Source organism: Aquarana catesbeiana, linkage group LG03 (genome assembly GCF_042186555.1).
Source record: "Aquarana catesbeiana isolate 2022-GZ linkage group LG03, ASM4218655v1, whole genome shotgun sequence".
NCBI classification, from domain to species: domain Eukaryota; kingdom Metazoa; phylum Chordata; class Amphibia; order Anura; family Ranidae; genus Aquarana; species Aquarana catesbeiana.
In genome coordinates this window covers 469435832-469463645 of record NC_133326.1, presented here as the reverse complement: position 1 = coordinate 469463645, position 27814 = coordinate 469435832, and the positions used below count along the sequence as shown (strand labels likewise).

At 41.7% G+C, this 27814-nt stretch overlaps 1 protein-coding gene across 2 annotated transcripts in view; it reads left to right on the top strand.

Moving 5' to 3' along the window:
• Positions 1–27814, top strand: part of LOC141132479 (histidine--tRNA ligase, cytoplasmic-like) — a 217167-nt gene that overhangs the window by 28099 nt on the left and 161254 nt on the right. For both annotated transcript variants that reach the window (XM_073620878.1, XM_073620879.1), the window contains 2 exons: positions 8554–8643; positions 8743–8862. In XM_073620878.1, coding sequence (XP_073476979.1) covers positions 8554–8643; positions 8743–8862 — 210 coding nt within the window. The remainder of the gene's footprint in view (positions 1–8553; positions 8644–8742; positions 8863–27814) is intronic.

Here is a 27814-nt window from a genome sequence, read left to right as displayed (position 1 = left end):
GCACATGAGGTCACGTACTTTCCAACTGTCCCAAATTTACTGGGTCACGATTTTTAGTTAATTGTCCCACCTCCTCTTTGTCCACGGATATGTCCCGGAAATGCAGCCTAAGGCAGGCCATACACTGTGCGAATTTCTTTCCTACAACCACGGGTTCCTCCATCAACACAGACAGTACTGATAGGGGAATTCCTCCTGCCGAGAGAAGACCGTGATTATTGCTAGCGGCTATAGCAAGCCACTAGCGATAATCCTAAACAAATCCAGAAGGCTGGTTGTCGATCAACTTGGTACATTCAGCCTATCCATTAACTGTTCGAATCTCAGGCGGTTCAGCAGGAAGATTCAAACCATGTATGGCTGGCCTAAGGATCATTAAACTGTTGCAAGCACGTTGGCTCAGTGTTGCGGGTACAGTATTCTTGAAAAGATCTTCCACTCTGCCTCTAGCATGCGGTGTCAGCTTTGCACGTTATACAACTGGGGAGCTGGTCAGCTTTCCTGGGGGGCACAGACTTCGTAGCACATGCATGCACCAGCACTGCTCCGAAAAACTGTTCCTCTCAGATGCTATCCACAGGATAAGGCACCACGTTAGCAGATGGTGAGTTCAACAGGGCTACCAGAAAGAAGGCAGGTTTTAAGAGGGTGGAGCAAGTAAATCCTTTCAATGAGAGTGGCCAAGTTTACTACCAGCAAAATATAGTAGGTATTTACTCATGGCAAGTCCCTCGTCAAGTGCTGATCACTGGCTAAAGAACTGGCCTTCTAACCCTCCCATACTAATGGGGCAGATGTGCAAAAATAAATAATATAAATTAAGCTGTTGCCCATAGAAACACCTCAAGGTCCAAGGCTAGGTTTGCATCTAGCAGTTCTGCATGCCGCGTTTGCACAAGCACAGCAGCCCATTCATTGAGTAGTCTGCTGATCCTATATTTCCTGCAGATAAAAGGTCCCTGAACCTTTTTAAAATGCAACAGCACAGAAACCGCATGGTGCATTGGCACCATGTGTTTCCATGTGTGGGAAACCGTACTAGGTTTTTTAGGGCGTGGGATTGATATTAGGAGTTAATGGGACAACGCATGTTTACTTAAAGCAGTGCATTTTTTTGTGCGGCTTTATGCAGGCAGGGATTTATACACACTTCTCCACCCACAACCTAGCCTAATTTTTAACCCCCTTCTGCCTGCCCTGGCCTCCCTCTAACTGGGCTCATATGCTTGTCTGCGAAGTCATGTCACCACTGTGATTGGTTGTTGCAGTGGTCACTTTTCCTGATCATTAGTACAGACCGAAAGCTGTCTGACAGCTTGATCTTTGTGGCGGGAGCATGCAGTGAGACTTCTACCACCCATAGACGCATATGAGCAGTAAATCCCACCCCCTGCTGCACATATACATTATTTGGGTGGCAAGAGGTTAAGCTAGCTTTAAAATGTTTAATTCCTATTATACCACTCTGTCAAATATATCACAGTGCATACTTGTCAACTGCCCCAGATTTGCTGGAACAGACCTACTTTTTCGTTATCTGTTCAGTTATGTCTGTGTCCCAGGAATCAAAGCATAAGGCATCTCTTATTTGTGTTCTTAATGGACATTAAATAGAGCTGGAGAACTGTGCGTTACACACCCCTGACCTATGCAGTCTCTGTGTTACATTTGCTTGGATTACACACCACTGACCCCTTACATTCTGTATGTTATAGACTCTTGCACGATATGCACTAAATTGTACATTACATACTCCTGCATGATATGCACGATATACACTAAATTGTCCATTACATACTCCTGCACTCTTCCCTAAAAAAAAAAAAAAGTGTTTGCGCTCTGCTTAAAGTATATTCTGTGTGCAGAAAAATATACAAATATGTATGTAAATGTATGTAATAGAAGCGGTTTGTTTTTTTTTAAATGATTGTGCTGAGGTTTCTGTTAGACTCTCACTTGTGACACAGCAATTAAAGCAGTGATCCCCAACCTTTTTGGCACCAGGGATTGGTGTCGAGGAATAAGATTTTTCAAAAGGGGGGCTTTGGGGAAATGTGGCGGGGGCTGTGCTAGTGCTTCAATCATCCCGACACCACGGTTGATATGATATCGGGGTAATTGATGTGCATTATTTCTATTATTACAGTGTAATATACACTGCTCATACAAATTAAAGGAACACTTTTTAATGAGAGTATACCATCAAGTCAATTAAACTCCTGGGATATTCATCTGGTCAGTTAAGTAGCAGAAGTGGTTAATCAGTTTCAGCTGCTTTGATGTTAATGAAATTAACAACAGGTGCACTAGATGGGCAACAATAAGACAACCTCCAAAACGGGAATGGATTTACAGGTGAAGGCCACTGACATTTTTTTCCCCTACTAATCTTTTCTGGCTGGTTTTCACTAGTTTTGCATTTGGCTAGGGTTAGTGTCACTACTGGTAGCATGAGGTGATACCTGGACCCTATAAAGGTTGCACAGGCAGTCCAACTCCTCCAGGATGGCACATCAATACGTGCCATTGCCAGAAGGTTTGCTGTGTCTCCCAGCAGTCTCAAGAGCATGGAGGAGATTCCAGGAGACAGGCAGTTACTCTACGAGAGCTGGACAAGGATGTGGAAGGTCCCTAACTCATCAGCAGGACCGGTATCTGCTCCTTTGTGCAAAGAGGAACAGGATGAGCACTGCTGGAGCCCTACAAAAAGACCTCCACCAAGCCACTGGTGTGAATGTCTCTGACCAAACAATCAGAAACAGACTTCATAAGGGTGGCCTGAGGGCCCAATGTCCTCTAGTGGGCCCTGTGCTCACTGCCTGGCATTGTGGAGCTCGATTGGCATTTGCCATTGAACACCATAATATGCAGGTCCGCCACTGGCCCCCTGTGTTTTTCACAGATGAAAGCAGGTTCACCCTGAGCACATGTAACAGATGTGAAAGGGCCTGGAGAAGCCATGGAGAAGGTTATGCTGCCTGTAACATTGTTCAGCATGACTGGTTTGGTGGTGGGTCAGTGATGGTCTGGGGAGGCAGATCCATTGAGGGACACACAGACCTCTACAGGCTAGACTGCCATTAGGTATCGGGATGAAATCCTTGGACCCACTGTCAGACCCTACACTAGTTACACTAGTTACTCGCTACACTTGTCACTGTAGCCTGTCACTGCAGCCACCCCGCAGCTGTCACTGTAGCATGGCACTGCAGCCACCAGATGCAACTTTTCACTGTAACCTGCCACCACATCAATGCTGAATCAATAACATGTTGCACCCTGAATATGCTTGTAACATGTTAAGAAAGGTGAACTTATCCTTTAAAGCATATTTTGTACAATAATTAAAATTTAATTCTACAGTAGCTTAACAATATGCCTCATGTAGAGCCACACCCATTTTAAATAAATGTCCCGCCCCAATTAAAGTAAAAAACACTGCACAGCAAAAATGGTTCCCTTGGAAATTTTTTAATCTGATGTTGGCCGCTCAGTACATGCATTCTGAATTAAATGCAATGCATTCTCTGTTTGAACAAGGTGGTTATTGTAATGTCACCTCCCTGCCTCTACACCTCATCCAATCGGAGAACTCTTTGCATTCATTCAGAAAATGCAAAGCTTTCTCTTAATGCTGCGTGTGCTAAGAGACTGACCTCCAGTATTCAGAATGCAGGAGAGCAGCTGCTCAGCCTGGAATCCAGGAGCAGGTGGAGATCAAAGTAGAGGTGTCTGCTCCTGGATTCCAGGCTGAGCAGCTGCTCTCCTGCATTCTGAATACAGGCAGCAGCCTGGTATATCATATACACTATCTCACAAAAGTGAGTACACCCCTCACATTTTTGTAAATATTTTATTATATCTTTTCATGTGACAACACTGAAGAAATTAAGCTTTGCTTGTAAAGTAGTGAGCGTACAGCTTGCATAACAGTGTAAATTTGCTGTCCCCTCAAAACAACTCCACAATGTCTAAACCACTGGCAACAAAAGTGAGTGGACCCCTAAGTGAAAATGTCCAAATTGGGCCCAAAGTGTCAATATTTTGTGTGCCCACCACTATTTCCAGCACTGCCTTAACCCTTTTGGGCATGGACTTCACCAGAGCTTCACAGGTTGCCACTGGAGTCCTCTTCCACTCCTCCACGACGACATCACGGAGCTGGTGGATAATAGAGACCTTGCGCTCCTCCACCTTCTGTTTGATGATGCCCCAAAGATGCTCAATAGGGTTTAGGTCTGGAGACATGCTTGGCCAGTCCATCACCTTTACCCCCAGCTTCTTTAGCAAGGCAGTGGTCGTCTTGGAGGTGTGTTTGGGGTCGTTATCATGTTGAAATACTGCCCTGCGCCAGTATTGGAATACTGCCCTGCGGCCCAGTCTCTGAAGGGAGGGGATCATGCTCTGCTTCAGTATGTCACAATACATGTTGGCATTCATTGTTCCCTCAATGAACTGTAGCTCCCCAGTGCCTGCAGCACTCATGCAGCCCCAGACCATGACACTCCCACCTTGCTTGACTGTAGGCAAGACACACTTGTGTTTGTACTCCTCACCTGGTTCCCGCGACACACGCTTGACACCATCTGAACCAAATACGTTTATCTTGGTCTCATCAGACTAGGGGACATGGTTCTAGTAATCCATTTCCTTAGTCTGCTTGTCTTTTTTTTTTGACTGTTTGCGGGCTTTCTTGTGCATCATCTTTAGAAGAGACTTCCTTCTGGGACGAAAGCCATGCAGACCAATTTGATGCAGTGTGCGGTGTATGATCTGAGCACTGACAGGCTGCCCCCCCCCCCCCCCCATCCCTTCAGCCTCTGCAGCAATGCTGGCAGCACTCAAACATCTACAGTGCCTTGAAAAAGTATTCATACGCCTTAAAATTTTCCATATTTTGCCATGTTACAACCAAAAAATTAAGTGTATTGTATTGCGACTTTATGTGATAGACCAACATAAAGTGGCACATATTTGTGACGTGGGAGAAAAATAATATATGGTTTTCAAAGTTTTTTTTTTTTTTTTTTTTTTTTTTTTTTTTACAAATATGTGAAAAGTGTGGCGTGCATTTGTATTCAAGTCAATACTTTGTAGAACCACCTTTCACTGCAATTACAGCGGCAAGTCTTTTTTGGGGATGTCTCTACCAGCTTTGCACATTTACAGAGTGACATTTTGCCCATTCTTCTTTGCAAAATAGCTCAAGCTCTGTCAGATTGGATGGAGAGTGTCTGTGAACAGCAATGTTCAAGTCTTGCCACAGGTTATCAATTGGATTTAGGTCTGGACTTTGACTGGGCCAATCTATCACATGAATATGCTTTGATCTAAACCATTCCATTGTAGCTCTGGTTGTATGTTTTGGGTCATTGTCCTGCTGGAAGGTGAACCTCCACCCCAGTCTCAAGTCTCAGACCCTTTTTCTAAGATTGCCCCTTGTATTTGGCTCCATCCATCTTCCCATCAACTCTGACCAGCTTCCCTGTCCCTGCTGAAGAAAAGCATCCCCACAACATGATGCTGCCACCACTATGTTTTCACAGTGGGGATGGTGTGTTCAGGGCAATGTGCAGTGTTAGGTTTCCGCCATACATAGTGTTTTGCTTTTAGGCCAAAAAGTTCAATTTTGGTTTTATCTGACCAGAGCACCTTCTTCCACATGTTTGATGTGTCCCCTACATGGCTTCTCGCAAACTGCAAACGGACTTCTTATGGCTTTCTTTCAACAATCACTTTCTTCTTGCCACTCTTCCATAAAGGCCAGATTTGTGGAATGCACAACTAATAGTTGTCCTGTGGACAGATTCTCCCACCTGAGCTGTGGATCTCTGCAGCTCCTTCAGAGTTACCGTGGGCCTCTTGGCTGCTTCTCCGATGAATGCTCTCCTTGTCCGGCCTGTCAGTTTAGGTGGACAGCCATGTCTTGGTAGGTTTGCAGTTGCACCATACTCTTTCCATTTTTGGATCATGGATTGAACAGTGCTCCGTGAGATGTTCAAAAGCTTGGGATATTTTTTTATAACCTAACCCTACCTTAAACTTCTCCACAACTCTATTCCTGACCTGTCTGGTGTGTTCCTTGGCCTTCACGATGCTGTTTGTTCACAAAGGTTCTCTAACAAAACTCTGAGGGCTTCACTGAACAGCTGTATTTATACTGAGATTAAATTACAAACAGGTGGACTCTATTTGCTAATTAGGTGACTTCTGAAGGCAATTTGTTAAACTAGATTTTAGTTAGGGGTATCAGAGTAAAGGGGGCTGAATACAAATGCACGCCACACTTTTCAGATGATTTTTTTTTTTTTTTAATTTGGAAAAACATTTATCATTTTCCTTCCACTTCACAATTTTGTGCCACTTTGTGTTGGTCTATGACATAAAATCCCAATAAAATACATTTATGTTTTTGGTTGTATCATGACAAAATGTAGAAAATTTCAAGGGATATGAATACTTTTTCTAGGCACTGTATTTCCCAAAGACAACCTCACGTGCACTCAACTTCTTTGGTCGAACATGACAAGGCCTGTTCTGAGTGGAACCTGTCCTGTTAAACCGATGTATGGTCTTGGCCACCGTGCTGCAGCTCAGTTTCAGGGTCTTGGCAGTCTTCTTATAGCCTAGGCCATCTTTATGTAGAGCAACAATTCTTTTTTTCAGATCCTTAGAGAGTTATTTTCCATGAGGTGCCATGTTGAACTTCCAGTGACCAGTATGAGAGAGTGAGAGCGATAACACCAAATTTAACACACCTGCTCCCCATTCACACCTGAGACCTTGTAACACTAACGAGTCACATGACACCGGGAGGGGGAGATGGCTAATTTGGACATTTTCACTTAGGGGTGTACTCACTTTTGCTGCCAGCGGTTTAGGCATTAATGTCTGTGTGTTGATTTATTTTGAGGGGACAACAAATTTACACTGTTATACAAGCTGTACACTCACTACTTTACATTGTAGCAAAGTGTAATTTCTTCAGTGTTGTCACATGAAAAGATATAATAATATATTTATAAAAATGTGAGGGGGTGTACTCACTTTTGTGAAATACTGTACATAGTTACATTGGTCCAAGCTGGGTCAATGTAAGTATGTATAACATGCCAGTGCCTGAAACTTATTCTTTAAAGTGGAACTTTAATCAAGAAATAAAGTCCTGCTAGATCACTTCAGGCTGACCCCTTTTGCAGGTATACAGTAGCTATGTAAAACATTAAAAATAGATGCCTGTACTGTTTAAAATTCAGTAACACACTGTCTCACCTTGCTCTGCACATGCTCAGCCGCTTTCTATTTTTCGGCACTATACTGAAAATGTAGAGGCCAATCTGCTGACAGCCTAAAGATTTACTGTTGCTCAGAGGCTCTGGGCTTCTGAAAAATGGCAGTCTCCAGCAAGAAGAAACCAGATCAATGCTGGAGGCAATTTACAGCACACACTAATTTTGGTAGCATAATTATTCATGTGGAATGTATGTTCCTTGCTAAAGAACATTTTTTTCTATCAAGTTGCTATGGGTAAAGTTCCGCTTTAGCTATCCTCATAACTAAAAGACTTGTACTGTGGAAGCTGTGCCCAAGAAAGGAAAGCAAAAGACAAATGACTAGTAATACACTTTTGGGCTCCCTGTAGCTGATCTTTCTACTTTATGGACATACTATGTCTTGTTCTATTGTGTCTCCATGTGGAGGTGGTCATCTCTGCTTGCCAATGTCTGAGTTGCCCTCCTGATGACTAGTGATCCAATGACTGTGTGCATAATATTCAATAAGTAGCAGGAGAGGTGGAGGAAACAAAGGTCCATAAAATGAATTCTCCAGCAGTCAGTGTTTGCTTTTTTTCACGCTATTTCAATGCTGCAGCCTCCACCAGGCGCTTCAGCATTCAAAACAAGTTTCCCCCTCCATGATCTGCAGCTCCATTCTCCAACACCCTTTGTCATTGGTGTGACCTGTAGTGATGTAGAAATGAATGCCAATATTCCCATCGCACACCTTCTTGGACTAGGCTTGAGAATAGCGAGTGCTGCAGCAACAACCAGCTGAAGACTTAAAACTTCACAGATCAGTGTACATATTTGCCAGCACACCATGGATCTTCAAATAATGTCCAAAAAGTTTTTTTGAAGAATGATCGCATCCACAGCAAGGAAGGGCCCTGTTTTAGAGCTGCATAGGACCCCTTTTGTCAAGCGTGTGATGACATCAGGGGGCCCTACATAGCTCCAAAATGATGCTCTTCCTTGTTGTGATGTGATCATTCTTCAATAAGACCATTTAAAGTTTTTTGAAGATCTGCGGTGTTCTGGCAAATATGTACACCGATCTGTAGTGATTTGGGTTCCATCTTCCTACCGCAACCCATTACAAAAAGCGTTTCCCATAGCAAATTTTGCTCTTATGTAAAAGCTACAGCGATTTTTTTTTTTTTTTTTTTTTTTATATATCCATTTGAATACATGTCATCTGTAGTCTACCTACCTTGTTATAATCAACTTTTTACATATTTTTCTTATATAGATGCCCCTCTGCTTCCATTTTCAGGTTACCAGAAGAGTGTTCGCTCATCAAGATGCAACTGCAAAGTCAGTTCATGGAGAGAAAAAGCAAAACCTTGTACTCAAGGCTCCAAAAGTAAATGTTTCTTTTGTAGCACTTCTCCATCATAAGTTATCATGAATAAAGTATAATTCGCAAAGATTTATTTTTTCCTGTTTGTCTTGTTTCTTACAGGGAACACATGATGTTCACCCAAAACAAATGGCAATTCGTGAGAAGGTATTCAACATAGTAGTGAAATGTTTTAAACGCCATGGAGCAGAAAGTATTGACACACCAGTATTTGAACTGAAGGTTAGTTTTGTGGAAAAATGGCAATGTTCGTTATAGCAATATCACAACGTTAAAGCACTCCCTGCAAGGTGTGCTTATTAATGGCCCCCTTCTTATTAAAATACAGGGTAAAAGTTAAATGAAGACCTGTAGCAGGGAAAAAAAAATGATATTGTACTTGCCTTTTCTCCAGCTTCATACTGGAGGGGACAATGTCATTTTCCTTCCAACAGGATCCTGACCAATAGTGAGCAATGCATATCTCCCAAGAAGGCAGGCCAACAATGCAAGATCCACTTTAAATAAGGTGCCCCACCAATAAATTATTTAAAGTTGAACACCTGAAAAGCACCTAAATATTTGAAATTTATATATTTTATGTAAACTATTTTATCCAAGAAAAAATTAAAAAATGTAATTGTCTTCACCAATCCTGTGATCCAGACTTCCCCGACAGACATCAAAGCCAGGTCGCTGACTTTACCATTCTCTGAAGCATTTAAAATGTTACTAAACCCACAACAGTAAAATCAGTCTGTATATGCAGTAAAGCATGCTTGTTATACTCACTGTGGAACCAAAGAGGTTAATCCTTTCCATTGTGTAAAAAGGCTGTTTGGTCCTGTCTTCTCTGATCCTCTCCTTCTTCCACTGACTCCTAATAATTTCCTGATAACACAGTCTATGGAGTCAGGCACCACATGCTCAGTTTGGTGTGTATTGCTAGAGAGGGTTTTTTTTATGTGAGGATGCATGTGATCAGCACAGGGCCAATCGGCACTGTCCAGACAGAGGGTCAGGGGTCTTGCGGTCTAGGTCAGTCAGAAAACTTCTCCTATGAGTATTAACCAGTGCATGGCTGGACTCTGATAGAAGTCACAAGACTGCTCTAACTGCTGCTGAGAAAAGGTATTTAGCCGTTTATATTTACTAAAATACTTGCATTTCCATGTTCTGTGTACTGCGGGAGACCAGATATAGTGAATGCAGGGTCCTGGGTTTAGTAACACTTTCAGCTCTGTCAAGGACCCTAGTTTGCTTATCTGTCAAAAACTGGATGGTATCACACTGGTCACTATTGATTTGTGTTGCTGTTTGCACTTTCTAACTACTTTCTCTCAGTCTAATTTAAGTTCATGGCAAATGTCAGTTACAGATATTTTTGCAAGTTTCCATGTTTTTACAGAATCTTAGAAATGTCTTTTCCCCCTCTACCCTGTCTATGTAATAGCAATTTTTAGCTATTGACGGACTATTAGCAGCTTAATAAATGCAGTAGCACTCCTTACTTTGAGCATTGCTTGCAATTATCTTCCATTTTTGCAGGGTGATAACAGGCTTGGGCAATCTAACTCACTCTGTACGGTGATTTTCCATCTTGCTATAAAATATCCAGCGTACATTTTTATTTTCATGAAACCTGCACTTAAAAACACAAATCAGACAGAAATGAAGAGTTACACACAGTATATTTATTAGTTTTCTGATATGCTGGAATGTTCTTATAAGTGTTGTTTTTAAAAAAGTTAAAATGCATGTGAATCTTAACTGAAAGAAATGAAGGTGTAGCCAAACTCAAAAGCAAAAGTGTAATTTGTTGCAGTTTACTGAGCCTAAATGTGGTAGCTGCATTCTTCTTTTTTTCTTTTTCTTTTTTTTTTTTTACTTTTATTTTCATCTGGTGATCTGGTTAGTAGGTTTATTTTTCAACTTACTATAAGCTGTGTGGCCAAACGGGCAATGAGAGGAATGAAACAAACCATTTAATACTGACAATGATCAGCTTTCATTTATTTAGTTAAAACCTTTATCCCAAAAAAAAACTGTTTCTGTAACTGCTTAAAATGTGTTCCCTGGAATTAGGTTTTAAATGTTTAAATCTACTAGCACATCTACCACTACCCTCTACAGCTGTCATGCAAGAGTGTTTCCTTTGCTTCCCCAAAGGTTGAGGAGACACACTAAAGCCTGGTACAATCAGCGTTCTCTGACATTGGCCGGAAATCGGTCAGGTAAAACAGAAAACGAATGCAGCCACCACATCTAACATTCGGTAAACTGCAATATAGTACAGTTCTAATGTCTTTTGCTTTAGATGCGCTTTACAGTGGCTGTAAACCCTTCCCTATACCCAGTGCAGTGACTATCATCAGGTGATACACAGAGATGAAACAAATCCTCCTAAATAAGTTGTACGTGTTTAGCTGCACTCTTCTCTACATCCCTTCAAAGTCCAGAATTAATAAAGCTTGTCTGAGCTGTTAGAAAAAAGAAAGCTAAAGACACTCTGCTGAGTTCAGTGAGGAGAGCTCTGAGAGCTGATTGGGGGGAAGAGTGTCAGGAAAACTTCTAAAAAGTGATTCATGCAAATAAACGAAGCAGCAGATGGAAATGACACTGATGCAGCGTACACACGAGTGGACTTTTCGACCGGACTGGCCTGACAGACCGAGTCCGGCGGACAATCCGATCGTGTGTGGGCTGCATCGGACCTTCAGCGGACTTTTCCAGTCGAAAACCTGACGGATTTTAGATTTGAAACATGCTTCAAATCTTTCCGACGAACTCGAGTACAGTCATAAAATCCGCTTGTCTGTATGCTAGTCCGACGGACGAAAACCCACGCTAGGGCAGCTATTGGCTACTGGCTATCAACCTCCTTATTTTAGTCCGGTGGTACGTCATCACGTACAAATCCGTCGGACTTTGGTGTGATCGTGTGTAGGCAAGTCCGTTCGTTCAAAAGTCCATTGAAAAGTCCGCCCTTGTGTACGTGGCCTTAGTGATCCTAATTGAGACAAGTACACACTGTAGAGTGATATGTTCATATTTCACGTCTCAACCACTTTTAGTTTGCTAATGCAATGTCTATCATAAGCAACTGCCCTTTTTCATGTTTGTTTTCATCCTTCCTTTTTTTTTTTTTTTTTTCCGTGTCATTCGTTCTGATCAAAATTCGGAAATTTGGACATTCTAAAATCCAAAATCCTTAAAGAGGAGTTCCATTTTTTTTTTAAATTAAAAGTCAGCAGCTACAAATACTGCAGCTGCTGACTTTTAATAATCGGACACTTACCTGTCCCACGGTCCAGCGATGCGGGGGATAGAAGCCCCGCTCGTCTCTTCCTCCGTTCGGCGGTGCGATTGGCCGCTCAGTCATCTGTGACCTGTAATATGTCCCAGATGATTGACAAGAGGGAGGGAGCAGAGCTGAGCCCTTCCTGCACTGAGGGGAAGTGATGTCACCAGCCCAGCCACTGAAAGAGGCAGACTACGAGGGACCCCCTAGCAACAGGCATTTAGAGGTAAGTTAAAAAAAAAAAAATTTTCCAAATTTTTTTTTTTTATTTTTTTTTAGGCACATTCATGCATTTTTTTTTTTTTTTTTGGGTGGAACACCACTTTAAATTCGAAAATCCGAAATTTGTAAATTGAAAATCGAAAATCCCTAAATTCATACATTTGAAAATCTGAAATTCAAAATAATAACTAAATTAACTAATAATAACTAACTATTAAATTATAGGTATTGGAATTTCCTTTCAAATTTGGCTGTTAGTGAACGTAACGAATATGAATTTATCCAAAGTTCGGAATTTTCCGAAATAACGAATGTCACATCTAAACAAATGGATCGGAACAAATTAATAAATAATAATAATAATATATTATGGTTATTTATTATTAATATTATTTATTCATTGTTGCATTCGTTTAGATACGTCATTGGTTATTTCGGAAAATTTGTTACTTCGGATAAATTTGTATTCGTTACGCTCACTAACAACCAAATTTGAAAGGAAATTCCAATACCTATAATTTAATAGTTTGTAATAGTTAAGTTATTATTAGTTAGTTCAGATTTTTGAATTTTCGAATTTCGTTCTTTTGTATTTTTTGTTTATTTTCGAATTTCCGGATTTTCGAATTTCCTAAATTCGAAAATTCGTCAATTCGGAATTTTCGAATATTCAAATGTTCAGAAAAATTCATTAAACGGGTTTTTGTGAATTCGGATATTTCCGAATTCATGAATTTGTTGAAATTCGTTAAACTAATTCGTAACTAAACAAATTGCACATGTCTAATGGTTGCATGGTCATCTCTCAGGGTAGGTTTCTTAATGGTGACAAAAGTGGACTGTGCCTATGTAATTTTTGTTGAAACGGACACTTGTAGTCCCCCTCAGAAGTTCATATGGTAGGGTTACAACACAGGGACATGATTAGGAAACGGGAACAGAGGATTGTCACCCTGTAGCAAGAAGTGCCTGAACAAGGACCTTTATGGCAGGATCGTCCGGTTTTATTTTAAGCCGTACAAATAGTAAAATTTACTTTTGAAAGGGCATTAACATGTTAAAGCTTATATGATATTTTAGTGTTTGAGTTTATGCCTAAAATTGCATCTCTATCAACCTTAAGGTGCCTCCACTTTAAGGGTAACAGAATTTAGGGACTATCTTTTAGTTTTATTATTTGATTATATATCCTGGCTAAATAGGGGGTAATATGAGGGTAATATGGCCATTTCCTAATTTGGATACAGAAGGATTGGGTTGTGTAAAACAACATTATTGGTGGTGTATTAGAAATGGTGGTTGGGAGGAGAGGGTGTTTACACACTTTAAATTAGACCCCTTTCACACTGAGGCGCTTTTTTTAGGCGTTTTCAAGCGGAAAAAAAAAAAAAAAAAGCCTGAAAAGCTCACAAAAACCTATTTCCATTAACATCAACAAATGCTTTCACACTGGAGCGGTGCGCTGGCAAGGCAGTGAAAAAACTCCTGCAAGCAGCATATTTGGAGCATGTTCGGAGCACAAAAAATGAATGCCTCATTGAAATGAATGGAAATGGCTTCAAAAGCGCACGAAAAAGCGATTCAAAATGGTTCTTTTGAGTCACGAGACCTTCAAAAAAGTGCACCGATATCGCCTAAAAATCGCCAGAGAAGCGTCTGGTGTTTTATGGTCAGTTTTCAAGGGTCTCAGTGTGAAAGGATCCGTACAGTGATAGCTTGTTGTGAAATGAGTGTGCTGTTGAATTACGCATCAGAAAAGGACACTACATGCAGTGTGTATCTTTTACATGCTTATAATAAATGCAGCATTGTGTACCATATTGGCTACGTGGACAAGCAAATCAATGGCAACCTCAAGGTTTCTCTCTTTTTAAAAGTACAGGTCAGTCTAGGTTAGGGGTTTTTTTATTTTTATTTTTTTTATGAAACATTGTGGTGCAACAGACTATATCTTTGTGGTTAAAATCCCCCTTGCTCTTGGTACTGTCAATTTTTAAATGGAAATAATATTTCTGACACATTTGAAACTGCAGACCACCTGTTTCCAGTCCCACCCATTGTGGGCTTCTTAACCATCTTTTACACTAAAACTGGCTGTACATAGCTCAGTATTTTTTTTTATTCAGCCATTGGGCTGAATGAAAAAAATGTAACTGATTTCCCCATCCACACATTTGAAGTGGAGTGCAGGAATCCTCAACGCTGTATTCTGACAACGGGGCTTCCCCACCTTCAGAATACACTGATCAGCGAACCAAAATTCTTCAACAAGCCTGTTAATGAGCAGTTGATCTAATAAAACAGCCATTGATGTTTTGAAATTCGGCCGATTCAGTAGGGGTTCAGCTGGGTTCAGCTTAAGTGAAAAAGGAAGTTTGACAACAACAATTAGCCCTCATGCACACAGGCTGTTAAAAAAAACGTTATGAAAACGCCAGTATCTTTGCAGTGATTTTTTTTAACTTTTTTCAGTGTTTTTGCAATAGCGTTTTTGAGCGTTTTTCCGCGTTTTTCCGCGTTAGCGTTTTTGAGCGTACTTTTTTTTTTTTTTTTTTTCAATGGATCAAAAATGCTAAAAAACGTTGGTGAATGACGTTTTTGAGCGTTTTTGAGCTTTTTTCAGCGTTAGAGCATTTTTACAGCTGAAAAACGTCTCTCAGAACCCACTGGTCCTGGGTTTTTTTTACAGCTTAAAAACGCCTATGCCACTTGCAGCTCAAAAACGCCTAGGTGGGCATGAAGCCATAGACTAACATACACAGGCCTTTTTAAGCTGCAAAAAAAGCTCAAAAAAGCAGCTGTAAAAACGTCCGTGCGCATGAGGACTTACAACCTGAAGAAGCCAACCTAATCCAGGAGCATCTTCCTGGAATCTAGCATGCTGGATTCAATAAATGAATCTCCTGTCACACTGATGCCTGTGTAAAACTAGCTATTATGAATATTGACATAAAAAAAAAAATCTGTACCTAAAATTAAAGCCTATATAGCAATTTTAAAGAGGAACTTTGCATGTCAGCAGTTATGTACATTGAGCTGTGCATACGCAGCTCGGCGTTCATTTACGGCACAGCTCTGTGCCCTGATGATGTGACTCCCATGTGCATGTGCAGAAGTGACATCATAATGACCTGGCCATTGATGCAGCTGAACAGAGCGAACTAAAAAAGAAGACCAGGAGGTGATGGAAGTGCCCATGACCAGCGGGAGTGCTGACAGCTCAGCAATGGAGGGCTTTTTTGACAGATAAATCTGCCATAATGTGCTAATATGCTGTGCATACCAGCACATATGACATACAGTAAACCTCCTGGGGGCAGTGTTTAATACCACTTTAATGAGATTTCTCTTGACTTTCACTTACGGAGACAAAGTGACTTAGAGACAGGAAGTGGTAAGAAATCTTTCCAGTAGGGACAGACAGCAGTGAGGGCCTTCACAGAGATGTGAAGTATAAACAAAGTTATATCCCTTTAAATGTATACTTGTCTCAATTAAGAGCACTCAGTGTTAATTCTGTCTGCGGCTTCATTGCTCTGCTATCAGCATGACTCGCTTCTGACAAGTTTTCCTGACACCAAGAGAAAAATGGTGACAGGGGAGGGACCTCCAGCTGATAGACAGCCTCAGCTTTGTTCCTGTGTGCTGTATGAAGGGAAGGGGTCCTTTCCTTGCAATCAGCGTGTAACTTCAGGTGTCCACCCCTTTTTTCTGACAGCTCAGACAAGCATTATAGATTCTGCACTTTGAAAGGATATAGAGAAGAGAAGATTGCAGATAAACAGGTACAGCTTATGTAGGAGAATTTGTTTCATTTCTGTGTATCACCTTCGGCCAGTCGCTTCACTTGGTATATTTAAGGATTTACAACTATTTTAAGGGCAGATCCCTAACCAGACTTACACAGTGATAAAAACCTTTTACATTTGTTTTCATGCTGATTCATTCAGCTGTTGGGAAGGAGGGTCAAAACCTGATAATTCCAAGTATGGCGGGCATGTGACCTGCTCCATTTCCTCCTACATGAAAAGCTGGCACGTGTCAATCAGCCGCTTAAGTAGCTCAGTTTGGAACTGGCCACTAGTGATGAGCTTGGGGGAGTTCAGATTAGAACCTAATCCCATATGTGAAAGCACACCAGGAAGCTGGCATCTGCATGGGCCAATCATCTGCAGCCAGGCATTACCCGCCCCATAGCAGCATGTATACAAGGGACACCCTAGTGGACAACTGACACATGGGTTTGGATCCTAGTCCAGGCGCATCCGCGCTCATCACTGCTGGCTGCTAGTAGCAAGTACAACTGATTTTTATGTACATTAACGAAGGAAGAAGTCAGCAATTTTCAAAGTACTAAGAGGAGAAAAAAAAGTTTGGTTAGAGTACTTTAGCCTGTCATGTGACTAAGAAATGAATATTTGACTCCTACATCTGCAATTTAAACATTAGCTTGTCTATCTGGTGCAAAACCAGTTTTCTATTTCATGCTACATTTGAAATGCACTTGTTTTAAATGCTAATTTTCAGCCTTTTATAGCAGTTAGTATTAAAATGAGCACATGTGCAAAAAAAGATTCCATTTTCTTAGGTGCTTCCATTGTTTTGTAAGTGGCTTTCACAATAAATTATTATTCCTCCTGTTTATCCCTGCCTATGAATATTTCATAGATTAGCCGTGACCAAGCACCTGGTGTGAGAATGTGAATGAATCAGCCAGTGATTAATTCACTTGCTATTCATTATGGATAACATGCTTCTTATGCCATATTAAACGGTATCTCCACTTTTTTATATCTTTGCTAAAAGTAATTTGAAAGCAAGGCCACAGTTAACTGTGTCTGACAGAAGAACTGTCTGTGTTGCCTATTGTATATAATCAGGTAAAGTTGTTCACAAAACCACTAGAAGTTAAGCAAAAGAAACAAAAAATACCTTGATATTCATGTAAATTTGTAATACCCATGTCAAATATTAATGTATTCCTAAAGTGTCCAAAATCCTGAATACTAAAGTTTTGTAAAAAGTTCTCTATATGCCTTGTAAATGTAATTGTGCAATGGTTTTTCTTTATATTGGTGTGTATTATTAATCACCCTTTTGATCCTGCCAGTTTTTGCTTTCTCTTTAATACAGTGACAATGCTATCCCACCAGCCCCCCAAGCTCTGGCAGCATTGTCGCCCTACAGGCATTCTTGCTGGTTGATTGACAGCTGCACTATCAATTTAGCAGCCAAATCCGGGTCTTCCTGCTTCAATAATGTTCTAGGCAACCTCGGGCAGCATCTGCCCTACTAAGCCTCTTGCCTGCAGGGAATAAATCAATAAAATACTGATAAAATCTTTTTTTTTTTTTATTATTATACAACCCACAGAGTATTAATAATGTGTGCCCACACTACAACCTACATTTTGTTTGAACCACATATACTTTAAAGGTTATCTAAACCCCAACAATAAACTCCTTTTTGCTCCCTTTTGGGATTTTACATCTACCATTGCAAAGGTTTTGTTATATTTATTAAAGCGGACTTCCACCCAAAAGTGCAACTTTCGCTTTAAGCACTCCTCGCCCCCTTACATGCCACATTTTGGCATGTATATTTTTTGGGGGGGGGGGGGCTTGTACCTAGTTTTGGCAGGTACCCAGCTCCCATTTCCGCTCTCACCGCCTAGGCGACTCCTCCTCTCCCCCTCCCTCCCTGCAATCTTCTGAGCCCTGACACCATGGTCAGTTTACGTGCCTCCGTTATCCGCAGCCCTTCTCTGTCTCCTCTGTGCTCCTGTGTCCTCCTCCCCCTCCCTTCCCTGCCTGTCAGCTAGTGACAGTGCCCACCCCCTCCACTCCTGTGGTTTGAATAACTGTAACATTTATGCACCATCAGTGCTGTCTTCTATTGCAGTGTCCCCCTTTGTGTGTGATTTATGAAAAAAAATGCTGTAGATAGCTCATTTTAGAGCGGCGATCTGCTGCAATAGGAGACAGCGCTGATGGTGCATAAATGTTTACGTGTGGCACAGGCAGAGATAAAGTTATCAGCTTACAAGATTACGTCACAAGTCCCAGAAGATTGCCCGGCCACTAAGAAGGAGCAGTGCGACTCGCGCATGTGCAGTGCGCACTCGGCTGTGAAGCTGCAAGCTGTCGTAACCGGGTGCTCACACTTGCAATGCCAGCGCCGGGGAGAGGAGCGAGGCTTCAGGCGGCCACATCGCTGGACCGTGGGACAGGTGTGTGTCTGTTTACTAAAAGTCAGCAGCTACACTTTTTGTAGCTACTGACTTTTAATAAACTTAAAAACAACTGGAACACCGCTTTAAATAAGTGCAAAAAAAAATACCTCTTGATCCTGCCAGAAATCTTGTAAGCTGATAACTTTATCTCTGCCTGTGCCACACTTAAATATTTATGCACCATCAGCGCTGTCTCCTATTGCAGTGTCTCATTCTGTGTGATTTTTAAAAAAATGCTGTAAATACCTAATTTTAGACCGGCGATCCACAAATACATGACCGGCCGACTCTCTCTTTTCCTCCTCTGAAAGATGCAGTGGAAGAGGCTGAGAGTCCCCTGCTGACGTCAGCCGGGAGGGGAGAAGAGAGCCGGCCGGTCATGTGATCACGGATCGCCGCTCTAAAATTAGGTATTTATAGCATTTGTTTTCATAAATCACACGCAGAGGGGGACACTGCAATAGGAGACAGCGCTGATGGTGCATAAATGTTAGTTATTCAAACCGCAGGAGCGGAGGGGGTGGGCACGATCACTAGCTGACAGGCAGGAAGGGGAGGGGGGAGGAGGACACAGGAGGCACGTAAACTGACCATGGTGTCAGGACTCAGCAGCCATGATACACCGTGGTCAGTTTACATAGGGAAGGACAGAACCAGGTAGGATCAGCCAGGTTTTTTAGGTGTTACAGGGGGCCAAATGATACAGCACAAGCACTGTGCTGTATAAAATGCTTTAAAGGAGCAGGATCCATTTTTTTTCTGGGTTAACAAACGCTTTAAATCCTAGAAATGAGGAGAGTGGGAGGCATTCTGTAGCACTAGGACACTTGTCTTAGAGCAGGGCTGGACATTTACTGGTCGCCAAGTCACAGTAATTGCTTCTATATATATGTGTACAGAACTGCCAGCTATGTTCTCCCACCTGCCAAGCCACTCCTGTTGCTGATGGGGAGGCGAATTCTGAAATGCTCAGGCTTTTCTTCTGCTCCTGTAACCTCGCCTCCTCTAAAGCTGGGAACTCAGAGAGGAATATGGCTATCGGAGCCTCGTGAGCCAGAGTAGGTGCAGGAGGCTCAGATATGGTCTGGGGTAATGGCAGCATGGGGTGGTGGCCTAGAGACAGTGGTGTGAAGCTAGGGAATAATGTTGGTCATGTTCACTGTCCGTTTATATTGTAAATGGGATTTTGTGTGTAGCTCTGAGCAGGAAGCAGGATACAGCATGCACAATGCAGTGCCCCACAAAGCAATACTAGATGCAATTGTACTCCATATGTGGGTATAATTGAGAGCAGAACTGAAGCAATAGATGAAAAAACCAAAGGGAAACCTGTTCAAGCATATTTAGAATTAAACTCTGAGATTGTTAAAAAAAAAAAATGCGACCCTCTCCGCTCTGGAATGATGAATGCTCATTAGGTCTAGGGGTAGAGTGTCACAGATCAGCTGCGGTGCTGATCTGTGTCTTACCTTTTACTGCTGTAGGTCGGCTGGTTCCTGTGGTTCCACAAGCCTGTGTTCAGCTCTTGCTGCACTCAGCAGTTATGGGTGTCGCCGGCTTCACCTGTTGCCTTTTATATACTTCCTTCCTGCTACTTCCTGTCCAGCCTCCCATGTGCTTCTCTGTTTAAATTCCACTCAGGCCAGTTTCTGGTTGCTTGAGCAACACTTGTTCCTGAGCGCCCTGTGTGTAACCTACTTAACCTGAGCTCTCGTGAACCGGTCTCTTGTGTACTGACTCGGCTAGTTCTCCTGATTACGAGGTCTGCTGCCCGCCCTGACCTTGGCTCTCTATCAGGCTCTCCTTTGCTTCATCCATCCATCTGTGACTTACTGTGTCTTCTGGTACTCTCCTTGCGAGCGGGGGGAACCCGGGGGTCGTGACATGGGGTCAGCACGCAGCTAAGCCCAAACCCTTGTGGGGGGGGTCCCTGGCAAGATACCGGCTGGCCCTTAGATTCCACGCCCTGGGGGATTCAGTGTCACCTGCTCGCCAGTGGGCTCACATCAGTAGCACCGTGACAGTTTGCTCAAGCCATGAGCTCCTCACAGAGTCGGCTACTGACCGAGGATCAAATGCAACATCTAGTTCAGAGACTTAACTCCCAACAAGCAAATCAAGAGCAAATAATGCTGTTTCTACAGGATCTTACCTCCCGTCTGGATCGTCTGCAAGTCGTTGCAACTTCATCTTCTTCGGCTCCTGCTTCTGCCTCATCTGCTCCAGTGTTACCTGCTACACCTGGCAATCCCTGCTTGCATCTGCCACCACCACCTCGTTTTTCTGGCGACCCTAAGGCTTGTCGTGGCTTCATTAATCAGTGTTCCATCCACTTTGAACTTTCCAGCCACCATTTTCCAACTGATCGCACCAAAGTCACATATATCATCTCTCTCCTTTCTGGTGATGCTCTAGCTTGGTCCTCCGCACTCTGGGAATCACACGATACTATCACCTCCGACCTCCAGGCCTTTTTGGATGCATTCCGGAAAACTTTTGATGAGCCCGGGAGAATGACTTCTGCTGCTGCCCTCCTTCGTCTTCATCAGCAGGGAATGACAGTCGGTCAATACGCAGTTCAATTCTGCACGCTGGCCGCTGAACTCAAATGTGTTTTAGGCAAATCCTGAAGCCATTGGTGCTTTCCAGAAACTCAAGGCAGCCTTCCTCCCCGCCCCAACTCTCCTACGTCCGGACATTATAAAACCCTTTTCTATGGAGGTTGATGCCTCTTCAGTAGGAGTCGGTTCCGTCCTACTCCAAGCTCAGAAGGGCAAGTCTCAGCCTTGCGGATTCTTTTCCAAAAAGTTTTCGGATGCAGAGAAGAACTATACCATTGGGGATCGTGAACTACTGGCTATTAAACTAGCTCTTCAATAATGGCGACATTTACTAGAGGGTTCTCCCCATTGTCTTACCATCTATACTGATCATAAAAACCTGCAGTATTTACAATCCGCGAAACGCTTGAACCCACGCCAAGTTCACTGGGCTCTCTTCTTTGCCCGCTTCAACTTCAACATTACCTTTCGTCCTGGTGCCAAAAACCTTTGTGCCTATGCCTTGTCCAGGTTGTTTGATGACAACAATTCTGAGAAGCACCGTGACAGAGTAATAAGGTGTAATATTTTCCTTATTCCTTCCTCTCTTAGCCACTGGGGGTCTCCTCTTCTCTCTGACAGTTTGGGTTGTTGGTGGGCCTCACCATCCACACATGTGATGAAATTAGACTGCAACCTATATAGTCAAATGGGGGTTGCGTAGTGCTAGCTCCTAGGTTTTTAAAGCTAGCTCCTACTTCTAGGTGGGATTTGTCCAGGCTTAGGGTGACAATGCTATATCTTCATAGAATCAGTCAGTAGGTATTGTCCCTCTAGGACAGGATATTTGTTACTGGCAGTATATCCAGCAAAATAATGCAGCCACTGGTAAGCTACATTATATTACATTTTTTGCTGTTGGGTTTAGATACACTTTAATTATGATTAAGGGATATGTGCGCTTTTACACACCCCTCAAACCTGTAAAATAAACCTCATGCTGGCTTTTCTTTGGATTGCAATGGCCACTGGGGGGCACCAGTAAGACTGAGACTGTGCCAACCCTGGGCAATCTAAGTAGTGTACAATGGATTTTGTCAACTGTATTTATGGAGTAGCATTTCCATTGCTTTATGTGGCCGTTTTAAAGGTAAATTGTGCTTTGACGTTTTTTTCTCTCTCTGCTCATATGAATGTGTTAATGCTCAAAAGTACTGCTTAATTCATTAAAGCTGGAATGTAGTCCTAGAAATTTTCTGCATCTTAATAAGTTGGATTTACTTATTTACGTAGATGCCATTATTTTCTCTCAGAAAAAGTATCCTGCATTCCGCACCAGGCTGATCATTTTTGGAACCTGTTCTATGCACATACATGCCACCATGATGAATCTCTGTGGCAATTAGATGCTGCGGATAGGTTTTTCAATAGGTCAGTTGTATTGTGTTTTTTTTTTTTTTTTTTTTTTTTTCTTTCCACTTCAGTGATCACTTTTGAGAGACTTATTTCAACTTGACGTTCAAACTATCAAACTATCTAACTTCTCAAATTCACATCATTGTGGCATCTTTAAAAAGGAAAGAAGAATTTATTTTATTTATACAAAAAACTACAAAATGTTTCCGTTCTGCACCACCCACCCACTACCCCGCCTCTCTAACTTCCACCCCCCGACTCACCGTTAAATTATTCCTTCCTTTCCCAGATGTTATCCCGTCTTAAGGCCCTATACCTTCCAACATCTTCTGCCAGTAGCTGTCCGAGGTTTTGTATTTTCACCCACTCCAGATAGTGTTGAATTTATCTAATTGCACTTTATCCTTACAGCCTAATTATTCCATTTTGCAATAGTAATCTACTTGTCTGAACCATTCTCCTAAGTCTGGTCTTTCACTCTTTAACCAATTTTTTGGGATCAATCCCTTTTCAGCATTTAATAGTTTTGACGTTACTTTTTTCATGTTTTGCTTTTTTGGAGTGTCAGCGTGGTAAAACAGACAAGTCAATCTGTTATTATCTATCTTCTCGCACGTTATTTCCTTTCTACAATTGATTACTTCCTGCCAGAATACACAAATTTTTGGGCAGCCCCACCATATGTGTAACATTGTGGCTTTTTGTCCACGATTTCTCCAACATAGTGGTGATCCATCTTGGTTAATTTTATGGAGTCTCCCCGGGGGGTCATATACCACCTGACCAGGAATTTATAGTTCATCTCAATGGTGTTCATGTCCCATGCTTGATTCTATCCTCCTGCAATCATTTTCTCGCTTGTTGCTCTTCTAAATTTATTTCCAATTCTTTTTACCACTTTTCTATAAAGGAAGGCCTTTTTTGTCCTTCAAGATCCGTCAAGATTTCATGAACTTTCGAAATGCCTCCTTTCAATGGCGTTGGTGTTATACAGAGCTTTTCCAACCGGTTTAATCCTCCTCCATCTCTAAACGGGTGTGGTGATGTATTAACTAAATGATTTAATTGAAAAAATTCCCACTCACGTAGTTTCCCACCAAATTTAATCTCCAATTCTTGTGCAGGTTTCATCTTCCCCCTTCTAATAATATCTTTGATTTATAGATTCTTTATTCCAAGTCTACAGAATATATCTTCACCCGTTGTAAAAAAATTTGTTCCCGTAAAGGCAGTTAGCGGTGAGTTGTGTGCCCACTTTTGTTTCCGGTGTAGTGCGTCCCAGATTCTGAATACATTTTTAGTCAAATCGTGAGAATCAGAATCTAGTGTTCTGTATTTGTTTGAAATCCAGATATTTTTGTGAAGCGTGGTTTTACTTAAAGTGTTTTCTATCTCAATCCATTTTTTTTCTTTATTTTCTTTTGTCCACTCAATCATACGTGCTAGGATTACCGCTTTGTAATACCTAAAAATATCAGGTGCTGCCAAACCCCCGTGCTGTCTTTTCCTGGAAATTAGTGCAAATTTTATTCTCGGTTTTTTATTTTGCCAAATATATTTTGTCAATATTTTTTGTATAATTTTGAAGAAGCTCTGTAAGATCCCTATTGGTCAGGGCTTGACAAATTTGCTTGGAATCTAGGAGCCAGCTAAAAAAGTTAGGAGCCAGGTTTTTTTTAAACGACCGACAAAGCTTTATTTTCAATATAAAAAATAACTAATCTTAAATTTACACAGAAAAAGACCGCCCCGCTAGAGGCCCGAATAGCGTCACTAAAACGACGGTAAAGCGGCGCTAAAAATAGCGCCGCTTTACCGCCGACGCCCCCCGCGGCTCGGTGTGAAAGGGCTCTAAGGGTCCGATCAGGTCCGCCTGAAAAACAGACAGGCGAACCTGATCAGACAGCCCGTGTGAAAGGGGCCAAGCAGGGAGATAACAAATTATTTATTTTTTTCCTAATTAAAATTAATTTAACAGTTTTTATATAAATATAAATAAATTAAAAAAAAAAATCTATTACGAAAAAAAAAAAAAAAAGGCTATCCCCACATTCACTTCCTTCTCTTCTCCACTTTGGGAAGGAGATGGGCAGTGAAAACAGGCAGGTATTTCGCATTAGCATTGCATTAGCATTGCTGGTTGCAATACCAACGGCCACCACAAGATGGCGCCAGATTTCAGAAGGACTCCAGAACTACCGAAGAAGGCCGCAAAGCCGGGGCCTCAATTACCGGCCGGCGCGGCCCGACGTGATCGCACCGGGGGGGGGGTCGGAGTCCGCACAGAGACAGGATACCCCCAGCTGTGCCGCCCCAGGCGCCAGGTCGCTAATTCTAGTCGCAAATGCGACCTGGCGCCCGGGGTTTGTCGAGCCCTGCTATTGGTAACATTTGGAATGTATACAGTATTTTTGGTAATATTATCATTTTAAGCATGTTGACTCTTCCAATCCAAGATATTGATTGTGTACTTATCTTCTTGACCTCTACCTTGATCTCATTTAATAATGGAATGTAGTTTGCAGGATAAATTTTCTCAAGTGATGTGTTAGTTTAATTCCCAGGTAGGGTAGTTCCCCTTTCACCCACGTAAATGGGAATTCTTTTTTAAGGGCCAGGACATCTTTTTTCCCTAGTCCGAGGTTCAATATTTCTGTTTTTATGGGGTTTATTTTGAAGTTTGGGAGTTCACCATATTTATCTACTTCTGTCAGGATGTTTGGCAGGGTCCCTCTGGGTTTAGTCACGTACACTAAGATATCATCGGCATAAGCCACGACTTTATGTTTTTTCCTCCACTCTCACCCCCTCTATTCCTGGTTGTTTCGCAGAGTCGCTAGGAAAGGCTACAGTGACAGTACGTATAGAAGAGGTGAGAGCAGGCATCCTTGCCACGTTCCATTAAACATTTCGAACACTGGCGACATTTTACCATTTACCCTTACTCTTGCCGTAGGCTCGTTGTAGAGATTTTTGATCCACTTCATTATTTTAGGCCCCAGTCCTAAATGTTGTAACATAGTCATCATAAATCCCCAGTCTACCCTGTCGAATGCTTTTTCTGCATCGATTGACAGGAGTAGATCTGGGGAGATATTAGTATTCTTCCTTCGCAACATCAAGATTGTTTTTATACTATTATCCCTTCCTTCTCTCCCAGGGACAAAACCAGTCTGGTCCGGGTTTACCCATAGCGGCATCAATCTTTTTATTCTAGTGGCTAATATTTTAGCATAGAGCTTAGTATCTGTATTCAGTAAAGCAATGGGCCTATAGCTTGAGCAATTGGTTTTATCTTTTCCTTCTTTGGGTATTATAGTGATATGTGCCAAGATTGACTCTTTTCTGATATCATCTTATTCTCCTATTTTGTTCAAATATTCACACAGCCTTGGGATCAGTTGGTCTTGAAATTTTTTATAGTATTTAATCGTGAACCCGTCTGGCCCGGCACTTTTACCCGTGGGGGTTTCTTTTAGTGCCATCTTGATCTCGTCTCATTTTCTAGATCATTTAATATCTCGGAGGTCAGTTGTATTGTGATGTAGCATAGCACTCAGGCCAAAAGCACTTTGCACATGTAACCACCACCAACCAGGTTTTCAACAATTACAGCTGCAACTGAGTACAGTGTGTGCTACACATGGAGTAAATGCCTACCAGAGCTTTTGCATGCTGGAGATTACCATGGCAACAGTCTGAATGGGAAGATGTCTGGCATCACTCTGATGAAAGAAGGTGCTGGCTGGCTTCTGAGGGATGGGGCAGATTTGAAAAATTAAGTTTGAGGGAGGCCTTGTTTGGAGGAGGCTGCTTTTTGAGACCTGTATTTTATGGTCCAGTGTACATGCTACAGTTCCACTATAACTGCTAAAAGACTGCTACTTGCAGCATAGAGCTACTACGAGCCGCAGTAAATTCCAGGCCCTTTGTTAGAGGCCATGGTTTAAAGAAGTGCAACAGCAGCAACAGTTTGCCTGACAAAACGCATCTGAAGCACCACATGTAACATATTCCACCGCCTGTCAGATACTGTATGTAGAGCTTTTTGTGTGTGTATTAAACCCAACAACGTCCTTTTTCTTTTTTTTTCTTCTAAAAATTACACGCATGTTGTAAAAGCAGGGACTTTCATTATAATAGAACTCATCTATCACACTAGACACATGGGTAACTCAGCAGAATTTTTAGGCCCCAGGAAACTATGGCTATGTGTTTCTTATTATTTCTATTAAACATTCTTTTCTAGCCAATGACATTAGGGTATATTTCTTTTCTGACTGGCATATGTGGCATTTGTTTTTAAATTGTCCTCTTCTTTAGGGCTGTCAAGAGTCAAATTTTTTTGAGCATATTTGGAAAAACGTGATATAGTGATTCTATCCATGGCATTATAAATCTGTTTTAGAGTATGATTCATTATTTATCAAGCAATCACATTAGGGTTTGTTGTGATCAGGCAGTGCCCTTGGACTGCTATATGGGTAATTATGTGTGTAATTCACTGTACACGGTCTCAGGAGGATCTGTCTGGGGCTCTCAGTTCTCCTGCATTATTTATCCATCCATTTTTCACACTATGCACTCCATGCTGACTTGTTGGCATATGCCAGATATTTATGTCTGTCATTTTAATACTAGCCTGGTAACCTTCTAGAAGTGATTATACATACAAAGTTATACTTAATTACATTGTAAACAGGATTCTGTGTTATGCTGCCACTAGCATTTTCTACTTGCGCTGTTGTAGTTTTATTCCTTTCAGTAATCCCCTCTTTCTCAACCTTTTTGCTTTGGAGGAACCCTTAAAATAAATTTAAAGTCTCAGGAAACCAAAAATAATGCCTACAATTCAATGTACATTAACCTGATCAGTAGATAATGGATATAATAATAATAATAGGTTAAAAAACATGGTGTATTTGAAATCCAGGGAAGATCATTTAAAGATAAGATGAAATTCTGTTCAGTAAGGATCATGAAATTAAAGGAAAAAAAAAATGGCCAAAAAAGGCACGCAAACATGAAAACTTGCAATGTTCCTTTACAATGGTGGTCATTGTAGATGTTTCCCATTACTTTGGTGGTTTGTGGAGAGGTGCCTTTTTATATTGATGCTCCTTTTACCATGGTGGTCAGTGGAGAAGTGTCCCCTTACATTGGTGGCTAGTGGGGATGTGTCCTTATATTGACAGTCTTTAGAGAAGGGTCAGTCAAATAATGCCCCCTTATATTGGTGGTCAAAGCAGTGCTCCTTTACACTGGGGCATTCTGTTACTTTGGGGGTCATTGAGGAAGGGCACCTTTACATTAATGATCAGGTAGAAAAGGTCCCCTAGGTTATTTGTCAGTGGGAAGAATGCCCCAATAAATTAATGAGGAGAATGACCCCCCCTTACATAGTTGCATAGTTGGCGAGGCTGAAAAAAGACACAAGTCCATAAAGTCCAACCTTTAAAGACAGCTAGATAAATAATTGAGGTT